Source organism: Gamsiella multidivaricata (assembly GCF_025024155.1).
Source record: "Gamsiella multidivaricata strain RSA 2152 chromosome Unknown BC939scaffold_12, whole genome shotgun sequence".
In the NCBI taxonomy this organism is placed as follows: Eukaryota; Fungi; Mortierellomycota; class Mortierellomycetes; order Mortierellales; family Mortierellaceae; genus Gamsiella; species Gamsiella multidivaricata.
In genome coordinates, this window is record NW_026251720.1 from 437,478 (window position 1) to 449,231 (window position 11,754).

Here is an 11,754-nt window from a genome sequence, read left to right on the forward strand (position 1 = left end):
AGGTTAGCCTTGGCTTGAGGGGGGATGTACACGGCTCCGCCTCGTTCCTTCAATTGTTGCTTTCTCAGTCGTCTCAAGTCGGTTTCAACATCGGGCTTGTTCTGGACAAGGTCAAGCAATGATGGAGATCCGACGGTTGGTAAGGCGACCTGCAGAGGATGTAAGCTTCGGGTTCCCTTTCGGCAATCCTGATAAAGAATCCTCTTCGTCTCATCGCCATTCGATTCCAGCTCCTGCAACAAAGACTCGACACCTACACCATATATCGCGTAGATCACAATAGAATAACGTACAGCTATTAGTACCTGCTAGGCCGTGAACTTCATACGTCATACTAAGTCGACAGCCTCTCACATATCCGTTCATCATACATACTTGGCATAGCTGAGCCAAATGTCGAAGCCAGCTGCATAAGAATGTGAAGGATCCATTGCTTGACGAGGGCTTGCTGGCCCCATACTGCATCGTTTCGGTACATCTCGTCCAGAAACGCAACAGCGCCTTGGCGAGACTCGATGTCCCATAGTGGATTGGCAGCAAGGTCCCTCAGCCGCTGGCATACTCCTAATTGAAAGGCTAGATCACGCCGGCAAGGTGCTTCGCAGACCAGGGTCTTGAACTTGGCGAGTTGACCGTCCCGAAGCAGTGTGTCTGTCCCGCGCAGTGCTGTATACCAGACACGTTTCTGGCTGAAGCTGAGACCGACCTTGAGAGATTCCAGCAGTCCTTGTCCACTTTCGACCAGTGCGCTCACACCTTCATACCCGATTTTCGCTACCTGGATCACCTCTCCCAGTCCCTCCTGCAGATGTCCGAGTCCTGTGATGAAGCCATTGACGTCCAGGCCTTTTACTGCGCTAACTAGCCCCGAGACACCCCTCAAAACAATTCCAGTGCGCCGCATCGTTGCTTGCCAGGGTGATTCATTGTCTGGGACGCACTGCAGTGCTTGGAAGGCGTAGGCAGCCTGGTACACTAAGTAAGGGTCGCTGCTGCCTTGCAACTCATTCAAATAGGCAGAGAGTGGCTCGTGCAGCTCTACACGCTTTAAGCCTGAGACCTTGGTATCGGCCATGGCATCCAGGACATTGGACACTGCGAGTGTCAGATGGTAGATATGAGCCGGAGACTGATTGTGAGTATCTTGTAGGCGGGTATTGAGGATACGCAAGATCGTGACTAGGTCATCAGCGTCGAGATAGCCTGGAAAAGCGCCTTGGATCAGTTGCGCCAGCCCCTCGAGGGACTGCACATCCAGCAGGCTGGACTGTTCGATGCCATTGACAAAGAGCATGAGCAAATGTTGAAAATCGTCCTTCTCGAGAACTGGGCCCAGGCATATGGCTTCTGCGACGGCCTTGGCATCCTTGAGTTCGTCGCGAGTGAATGCTCGGATCACATCTGTTGCCAGTGTCCTGAGTCTCTCCTTCTCCTCTGCATTCTTTTCTGTAGATTCCACCCAACTTCCTGCAGCTGGTTCAAAGACCTCTTCGGGCGACGGCGTCACTTGCAAAAGACTGAGGCAGTAGGCGAGCTGGGAAGTATCACTGAGTCGCTCATCTGCCTCTGGTAACGCGATCTTGACGGTGGGCTGACGCATGTCATCGGGAAAGATATCCTCAGAGACCCGTACCATGTCGCGGTGGGCACTGTCGGTGGCAGAGGAAATTACAGGACCTGGATCTTTTGTAGGACGCACATGGCTGTTGAAGTCAGAGGACAGTCAGCAAAGTGAGAGATGCGTTAGGTACGACACACGAAGTAGCCGGCCAATGCGAACAAGTAAAGAGCAGGTACCTGGCGCTTACCCCCACCTTTCTGCCCTCTTGTAGCTGACCTGTGCCATTTCGCTATATCCTAGGCTCTCCAATAGGTTGGCGTGCTCGAGACAGACGCCGGCGAATCCATCATGAAGGGCTTGATCCTCGACGGATAGGGGAACTGTAAGAGTCTTTTTCGCAGCTCTTTTCATCCGGGATAATGTGGCCTCGGCGTCGTCGCACAACACTAAAGCACGCATTCTCCACGTAAACCTTGGCGAGCTTCAGTTCCTTTTGTGGCGAGAGAGTCTTTCGTGATGACGAAAAAGTTCTGTCAAACATGTTGCGTCTCTGAGAGGGTTTCTCCTGTTATCCTGTTATGATAGAGCAGATGGCGGTGATATTAGTGACCTTGTGGTCGGTTGATATACTTGTGCGAGTAGCCAGTATACGTACTTATAGTTGACAGACACTTCAGTAACGCAATGGGGACCAATAAGTCGCAATGGGCTGGCATACTATAGACGTAGTGGTAACAGAATGAGCTATTGTAAATAAAGACATTAATATCCATAGTAGCTGCATGAACCAGATCACATGTGGCTGCTCGGCCAAGTGATGGCGCCCTACCACAAAAGTGTTTATTCGACCCTTGTTTCCTTTGGTTGGATGCAGAGGTCGTCCTGAAGATTTGTCCTCTTTGTGCCTCTTACCAGCGATACCAGCTGCCCATCGTGAAGCATGCAGGGTTAATAACCTTAAAATATGTCTATAGACTACTGTCGAGTGACAAGAAACAGTGCCTCACCTCAACAGGAGTCTGTTTCTAGAATTCTTTCACCAGCCGAGGAGATGGTCCGTCCCTGTGCAATGTTCTCTATTCCAACTCTTTGTTTAAGACGGTCTGCACACGAACAAGGCGGTCGAGTGGAGTGATATTCGCTTCCTCTCGTCACTTCTAGCAGAGATTCCTGTGGTCATGAAAGGAGGGAATATTATTCATTGCACATGAATGGCTTGTTCTCTTGATCTCGGCCACTCTAGCAGTAGCACTCTTGGCTCGATTGTGGTTGTTCAGGCACATTCAGAGATGGTACTTTGGCAGATAAACTGTGTCTTTGTTACCAATGAGTCGGAGTCGCCGCTGGGCTGTGCTTATTAAGATCGAGCAGATACGTACGAGAGACGTACTTTAGACAGACAGGAGAGCGAGAAAAGATGAGAAAGATAAGAGACAGTTCCTGATGGATTGAAGAAGGGTGAATGTGGGAAGAAGGGAAAGTGGGGAAGTGGGAAAAGAGGGGAAAAGAGTGCAAAGACACACATCCATCGCTGCAGCATTCGCCAAACGGAGCCATGCTTGTAGTCAGATTACTCCTCTCGCCCTCGTGTAACGTGTAGTGGGGCTCTCGGATGCTAAAGAGAAAAGGAAAATAACAGACAGCTTCAACCACCAGAAATGAAATTTACATCTATGGACAGTGCGTTGTATCATGTTCGTTCCAGCGACAAGTCGCCCAACAAACAAGCTCGGAGGTATGTGATGAGACAGTGGCTGGAAGATCACGACATAGTGAGCTCAGTAGACAATCCGACAAAGACCCAATTCTACGCAATGATCCAGGAGGCGACAAAGGACGAACAGCCGGCCTCTAACACGTGCGCTATTGCGGGGATGCTTGGCCACCAGATCCTTAAAACACCTTCCTACCATTGAGAACTTCAGCCCATACGAGGAAAACTGGGGTATAGTGAAACAGGAGCAAGCTACCGATTATAGTGGCGAAGAAACAGTGCTTTCTGCCCGCTGCAAGATGAATCGCATTTTCTCATAAATTCTATTGATAGTTCGGTGGCTATTTATTGACCTGTCGGAGATGATGCCCGCCACAGGAGAGGAGATCAGCAAACCGATGGCATAACATGCAATCAGATGCACCGTTGACTGTCGACCCGAGACCCAAATTCTCGACGATGAAGGGTGTCAAAGGCATGATGATGCTGTAGCACAGTGGATCCACGAACAAGGCCAACGCGGCCGTGAATGACAGGAAATGGTCCTAGCTACGGAAGAGACTGAATTGGGTGCTCGTGTCCAGGGCCCGGTCGACAGATCTAGGTGGACCTCGTGCCATGGCAGACGAGGTCGTCAAAGAGGATCGGGGGCTTTTCTCGGTGACGAAGGATGGTTCAAGGTAGTGGTTCAAGGTGACGGAGCAAGTGATTACGGATTGACTGGGTTCCACCATACCTCGTTCGATGTCAATGGCTTTCAGAACAGGACCTGAACACATGGGCGAAAATGAGTCTGTGGCCGTGGCGGAGGGGCTATCCCGAAATTCGAGGTTTTCAGATATCGAAACAGCATTGTATTTCTACAAAAGGAAGGGGCAGCAGAAGCACAGGGCATGGTGTAAACAGACAATGGTTCTTTTCACGAGACGAGTGATCATCTTTAATGGGGATGGAAGGACATGGTTATCGGTACTACAGATTTAATTCGCTATGCGAGACAAACAAAAAGAAAGAGATGGCAGTGTATATGAACTAGAAACGCTATTGAACTTGAAGAACTAAAGTGTCGATGGAGGACACTTCCTTCCTTCCTCTCCGTACCTATCTATCATCATGAAGTCCGTTACCGGGTATAGGTTCCACCCCTGGATTGGGGCTCAAGCACTTCTTGCATGGTAATTAAGGACCACAGTCAGTGCCTGTGTCTCTGTTGGACCTGGGAGACTTCCTTTTCCGCTGTCCTGGGACTCGTTTGAACAGCCAGTGAATAGCCCTGCAGCAGCGAACTCAATTGCTCTCCTCCTCGTTCGGGTGAAGACCCTTCGCCCAGCAGCCAATGACGCATGTCCCATAACCTTAAAAAACACTCCGATTCAGGCAGCATTTATCCCTTTTGACACAAAGCGGGTTTCAGGACAGCATTCGGTTCCTCTTATGGGGTCCATCCTGATCCTCCGCGAGAACGACATGGACATCAATGCTCCTTTTGGGGTCCATGGGCCACTGCGGGATGCGTGCACAGCAGCTGAAGAGTAGCGGAAGCAGGCTAGGCTAGGTTAGGCTAGACAAGGCCCAAGCAGACTGGGCCGACTAATCTTCATCCGTGTCACTCTGACTATCTCGATTATGGGACAACGGTAGTGGACCCTGCAGATCACTTTTAGTCCTTTTTTGTGATGCTGGACCAACGTTGATCCAAAAGGAGTGCAGGGTAGTATGCACAAAAGTGTCTTGGGATGAAGCTTATTCATTTCGTCTATCTATCTACACGTATCTAAAAGACTGATGCTACCATCAACAACATCAACAACAACAACAACAGCCAAAAAAAAAAAAAAAAAAACCGCACTCATGCATGCTCCACAAAGCAATTCGTCAAATGGTCGAGCTCGATCGTATATCCCGAAATAACGTCCACAATCCGAATCCCTCCAATCTTTTGCACCCCACTCGTCAACGGGAACCAGTCCAAACGCACGCGTACCTCTCCTCCCACCGGAACCGCTCCCAGCTGCCGACTGTTCGGTCCGCTCAAAAGAACCGATCCCATCTTTTGCTTGACACCCGTCAGCATCAACTTCATAGAGTTCTGATCCTGAGATATACTCGAGGGCTGTTGCTGCTGTTGCTGCTGGTTCGACGGTAATGAAGGGCTGTCCAGCGGTCGGTTAGGCGGGACAACACCCCCTCTTGCGACCGCGGCTGGGGGTCGTGCCAATACCCCTCCGAGTGGTGGTTGGCCAGGAAACTGTGAAGAACTGGACTGGCGCGTGGGTTGATTAGGTTGGCTGCTGTAACTTTGTTGCTGCGGCTGCTGTGGCGGTTGTTGTTGCTGTTGCTGTTGCTGTTGTCCTGATGCGGATCCCCCAAGGACTGGTTCTTGATAACGATATCGATCGAAAAGACCTCTTCCAGCCGAATCCTCTCCGGCACCTTGACCACCTGCACAGCAATCTCATCCAGCGGGGAAGGTTTGCGCGTCAACTGGCTGGTCTGTAGCCGCCCTGTCTCGCCAAACTGCGACCTCCAGAGGATATCCATCTTGCCAAGGACGTTCGTTGTCTTTGCCAAAAGTTCCTTCCCTGGTTTCGGAGTCAGTACATAAAGATATTGTCGAACATCGTTGGGTGCAAAGTAGTCGTGTTTGCCGAAAATGCTCACTGGACCGCCTCGTTTGCTCTCCGTCGTGATTTTTGTGTCCCCGTCCTCGTCCTCGTCCTCGATCACGACGTTCAGATCTTTGACCGTGAATGCATCGGCAACTTCGAACCGCATCCGCTCCATCCACATCGTGACCCCAGAGACATTCTGCACCATTGCCTCTAACAGAACCAATCCGCCCGTGGACACATTCGCTACCGAGACTGGGGCGCCGCCGTTACCGTCCTGGGTCGAGACTGTTGTGGCTGGAGGATGGTTGACCTTGGTCTTGACCGAGAGCGGGTTCATTACCTGGAACTTATAAAACTTCCTGAATGATTTCTGTTGCCCATCTAATGTCGTGTACTGGATCGAGCAGACCAGAATATGGATTCCCAGCTCTTTGATTTCGTGCGATACAATCATCTCGTTGGTCTTTCCGGACTCCAGGAGTTGGATATGCCCGCCCGTGGCGGGTGAGGGCGGTACTTCCGATGGTGATCTTCCTGGCACATGTTGGCGCTGTCCAGCGAGGGTATCTGAGAGTGCAAACCGCAAGGTCGAGGTCTGGAGCTCTGCCTTGAGGATCACGTCTCTGACTGGGTGGGCTGATTCGTTGTTGGCGCAGATGTAGGATGTGAATGTCTCGCCAAGATAGATATTTCCAAAGGACGCAGGCATGGTAAGGAGCTCCGAGACCCCGAAATCGCCCATGTCCAGTGCTTCGACCTCATTGCTACTGCTATTGCCAGCATGCGCTTCATAATCGTTGGTAGGATGCACTTTAGCTGGTGGATGGACCCGTTCCAGCTGGGTGAGCGACAGGTCCGAGAGCGCTTCCGTCAAGATGGATGTCATATTCGGTCGCTCTCCCACGGGTGATGCCGTGGTAGCAGCAGCAGCTTCCGAGACGTTGGGAGATGTCGCAGCGTGAGGTGCTCCAAAGAAGAGGCCATGACCTGTAACGAGCGAAGGACGTGAGAGGCGCATGACCTTGAGAGAGATGAGATGGCTCTCACGTTGCTGGTCCTGTCCACCTGCAGCCATGATGGTTGCCTGGGTCGTGTGATGGGTATGTGTCCGTTCTGGGAGTCCGAGATGTAGTCCGTGCAAGTCGCGTCGCGTCTCTTGGCGGCAGAGTGAGGGGCGATGGTGATGGAATCGGTCTGCACTTGGAAGCAGGTTTTCGTACAAGATGGTTGCGTTCACGTACAGTCGAGCCCATTCTGTCCTCTACTTCTACCATGCCCAAAACAACGCGCTCTGGTCACACAGCCCCAGCCCCTAGTCCAAATCATACAAATCTCGAAAGAAGCACACTCTTTACGATAAGTGTCAATTCTTTTCAAAGTATCGTGCAAAGCAACAGCATAACCCATTTGTATCCATGTCGCTATATCAAGAATGTTGGATATGCACCCCTACACAGCCACCCGCATACTCAAGGAGCAACGGCGACACGGCCGCTTTCGGTGACAAAAGCGATTGTACACACCATACGAAGACCAACAGAGATTGTGGAAGTGGTCTTCTATGCCTGCAGGAGCCTTTAGGTACCGAAGTCAATTTTTGCCAGCTTCTTAAGCACACTCCTAATCTATATATTTTAACAGGCATCAACGTGCCTGATTATCGTCTGAAAGGAACTGCTGTGGTGATATGGATCCTCCTGAAGGGTTACTTTCGTCTTGAGTATCTGCCAAAGCCGATTGGCTTTTCGAATGGCTAGCTTTGAAACTTCAAGAAACAGAAAGGATTCAAGAGATACATCGGCCATGGGTGAAAGCGGGTCAGTCGACTTGAGTCTCTACCAGACCCAAATCGGAACATCCAAATGACGCTCGAGGATTTTGACCCAGACAACATCTAAAATTGCGATGAAACGGGTCTCTTTCTAAAGGCTATGTCAAACAAGACTATTGCCGCCGGTCCTATCCGCGGCAAGAAGATTGCTTGAATTGCTCGAGTGTCAATTTTATTGTGCTGCAATGCCATGGGCACAGACAAGCGCAAGCCTTATATTCTTTCTAAGTAATGAAGCATTATCCAAAGACTATGACAGTGGAGTTGAAAAAGGTAGCTTGCTTATTGATATTGATATTGATTTTTTTCTTTTGATCTGCAGCTAAGCACCGTCCAAACGGGTTGGCCAAACGACGTTGATGGAAATGGATGCTGAATTTCAAGGAAGCGGTTACATGACACACGACCTGTTCGCCGACAGGCTCTGGGAATTAGACTGGGACATGCACAGGAAGAGACGCAAGATCGCTTTGCTGATCGACAACGCACCAAGGCATGGCAAATATGAAAATCTAGGTCTTCCCAATGTCGCCATCATGCGGCTACCACGAAATACAACATCCATGACCCAACCACTTGACGCTGGTACCACCCGACCTTTCAAGGTCTTCTATAGTCAAGAGATGCTTGAGGTTGTCTGCGGTCGTCGTGCTCAAAAAAAGATTATCTACGGCAACGGTTCCGAATGGGAGGCTCTGGGCATATCTGTTTTGTCCAGGTTCCAACCCTGTCTGAGTACCATAAGATTCATTTATAGGCTTTGGGAGTCAATACAAAGGCGGATCAAATCAATCGCCTTCAGGAAGAGCTCATGGAACGGTATACAGGAAACGAGGAAGACATTGCCAGTCAGAACCTTCTCTGTCCTGAACTACCTCAGTATGATTCATAGTGAAGGGCCCTTACAAGCAATCCTCGGACTCGTCCTTCAGATAATGGGTCGCGAGGAATACAAGGAAACGTTCTGATCACTCAAGGAGAATGATTTCGCGGATGAGGATAGTTTCGATAATGATATGTTGAATGACGATGACGACTCTGATACTGATTGCGAGGACACCAAACCAGTTACCGATCGTCAAGAGATGCAGGTAGTCAAAACTGCTCTCCACGGTCGCACTGTGGATAAGATGGTTCCCATCGAGGGTTTCTCTTCACCACCTTCAAGTCCTATCCAGATGAGGACTATTCTCGAGAATCTTTCCAAGAGATTGTAAACGGGTTCATGAATACTGACGCCGATCAGCTGAATCACAATTGCGATGTTATATTGAGAGCTAACCTTCGGGCAGCTCTTGATATGATGGAATTGCTTATTGATTCGCATGGGCTAAGGAATATATAAACATGAACATGCCTAAATAGATTATTATGTATTTTTCAATTGGACTAAATACTTGGCTGCTTCTCCAACGCAAGATGCAAAGTAGAACTTGCGTTGGAGTGCGACTGTGTTCGCGCTTTCCATCCAACTTCTAGCCTCAGCCCTCCACTGAAGGCGGTAGCATCGAACTCTGCGCCAGGACAATTATTCATTATGCATACGCGCATGGGGTTTTCGTGAAGTATGTCTGTATCGTGCACCACCAGTCTGTGGATGAGTCCGTTGTGTTTTAAGGGATTTGTAGCTAAAATGATATGCGACCATAGAGAGATCGCCTTAATAAAGACCTCCTCGGCGGCGCTTTGGTGAGTTTTTGGGCGTAGATAGAGTGCGGGCATGGGCTGGTGGAGTAGAAGAGCGAGCTGATCCTGACATCATATCCTTGAGTCCATTGACATCAGTATTGGACCAATCCTCTATAAGCCTTGCCATTGCTTCCATACGATTCCTGAGCAGCAAGAAATCTGTCACAACCCCTAAGATTGTGCCAGCAGTTTTGTCTGTCCATTTCAATGGAACTGAAATACTCTGCTCTCGTGTCAGGCGGTAGAAACGACCTTCCATATACCGCAGGGAGACCATTTCGGCCCGCATTCCAGATACAAGAAGACCATAGACTTGTAGATCTTTCTTGACTTCACCTGCCCTTCGACAATGACAATGGCTAACAATGGTGTCGAGCATGTCTTTCAAAACCTTTGCCAGTTTCCTTCCATCACTCAAAACCTTGGTTCCTGAAGAGCCTTCATCTATCCTCCCCATTTCCACTGCACCAATCTCATACTTTCCTTCTCCGCAAGTGATCAGTCCATCGGTCTTGCGACCTTGGGCCTGACGGGTATCAAGCTCACGGCCCTTTCACTTACGTAGAGATGAGGCATTCGAGCACACCTCACCAGGTTGAAACTCCAAGTCCTCACTACCCCACTCTAAAACTTCAAAAAAAATCGACCAGACTTTCATAGCATACCAGGACTCAGACATCGAATTCGGTAGCTTGTTCCCATGTTTCTCATAAAGAGAGGACAGACGTAATATCACACGATACAGCATTAAACGGAAGTCATCAACCTCACGCTCGTCGACTGTGGTAGGCAAAGCATTCTGGCCAGAATGTTTCCATCCACAACTCAATTGCTCCCGCAATGCTCCTGGCGCCAACGAGTACCGTAAAATGTCCTCTTGCATCCACTGTGGCAATGCCGGTCGCGGCGTGGAGTCGTGTCGCCTGACAAAATCCTTGAAAAGGACTCGATCTCCTTCTTCAAAGCAATACACAACCGATCCTGTTTGGTCCAACACAAAGGAGTGCAAGGCTGACTCTACATCCAACGTCATTACATGCTGATAGAGAGTATCATCGGCATTGGTCCCAGTTGATAACAGCCATGGCGCTCCCTGGTAATCATTGAAAGCAGTTGAAAAATCGGTCCTCATACGAGACAGCGCCCCAGGAGTAAGGATGCCGCCGGACACGGACGAGAAAGACTCTGGTGATGAATCCGAGATTGGTGACGACAATGTCGGTGGCTGCACAGGTGAGGATTGCTCCGAAGCAGAGCCTACATTCAGGTACATAGCCACAAAGTATTGAATACATTATTTAGCGATTGTAAAGATATTCAACAAAACACAAAACAATCCCTTACATTGCATAATGAGCTGCCTGACTTCCTTCACGGACAGTTTTGATGCCCGCAGAGCTGCAGCCTCCCAATCGCCACTACACCGTATAAGATCCCGCAACTAAGTATCCCATTCTTTGCTGACAACTTCTGGCGTACAAATAGCATTCGCTGCACGAAAGACAACATAGTCTTCAACCGAGAGGTCGGCAGGACGAGACAACTCCATAAAATATTGGGCGCCTGCCCTGTTTGATTTGAGAAGCCTGTTAACTGACGTTTGGTCTTTGGCACCGGTGCCTGATGTATTGTCACCTGCATTGCGAACTGGCGTTTTCTCACCGCCAGTGCTCTTGGTCATCGCTAAAAAAAAAAGGTAAAGAGTATAATGGTTAATGACAGCGTCAGCATCAGGCATCTTGTGTACCACAAAAAGAAAGCCATGCCCGAGAGAAGGTTTGCCGGTATGCAAGAATAGAGTCGAGCACTGCTCTAAAAGCATGGACAGCCCAAGAAGGTTGTGGACCCTTGTTGAACTGGTCATCGGCGTCGTGTACTGAGTGCCAGGCCACCTCCGCACCATACACAACAAAGTGGGGAGATGGGGAACCCTGACAGGTCAAACACCGCCTTGCTCGTTCTCAAGTCAGATAACTAAAGCATATCATCACCATTACCTTGTTTGTCCGATGAATATTTGTCGATGACTATAATAAGGAAGTACCAGCGCAGAGGATGAAAGCAAGCACACCAGAAGAAAAAGAAAAAGAAAAAGAAAAAGAAAAAGAAAAAAAAAAAAAAAAGGAAGCCGATGCTGTGGAAGCAGAACGTGTAATGTTGAGGTCGAGAGATATCTGCAAACAACTGGAGTGTCAGTTTGTCAGTTGATAAAAGAGAGCGGTAGAGCAAGCTCTGAAGGGCTGTTGATGAATCCAAGGATAGTCGTTAACGGAGCCTTTTTTTTTTCTGAAGGAAGGATCATCAACTGGACGGATGTAACTCGCTACAAGAGAGGGAAAAGGGAAGG

At 49.4% G+C, this 11,754-nt stretch overlaps 2 protein-coding genes across 2 annotated transcripts; both read right to left on the minus strand.

Annotated features, from left to right (window-relative positions):
• Positions 1-5,099: 5,099 nt before the first annotated feature.
• Positions 5,100-7,143, minus strand: BC939DRAFT_442544 (uncharacterized protein). Its single transcript, XM_051554405.1, has 2 exons — positions 5,664-7,143; positions 5,100-5,607 (listed from the first exon to the last, which is right to left on the minus strand). Exons 1-2 carry the CDS (start codon positions 6,960-6,962, stop codon positions 5,125-5,127), a joined length of 1,782 nt encoding a protein of 593 aa, XP_051415368.1. The 5' UTR covers positions 6,963-7,143; the 3' UTR covers positions 5,100-5,124.
• A 2,235-nt stretch (positions 7,144-9,378) lies between these two features.
• Positions 9,379-11,088, minus strand: BC939DRAFT_500460 (uncharacterized protein; the record flags this gene model as incomplete). The annotated part of the gene is made up of 4 exons (XM_051560049.1): positions 9,379-9,578; positions 9,969-10,664; positions 10,752-10,825; positions 11,006-11,088. The coding sequence occupies 4 exons, from the start codon at positions 11,086-11,088 to the stop codon at positions 9,379-9,381; spliced, it is 1,053 nt and encodes a 350-aa protein (XP_051415369.1).
• Between the last annotated feature and the right edge of the window lie 666 nt (positions 11,089-11,754).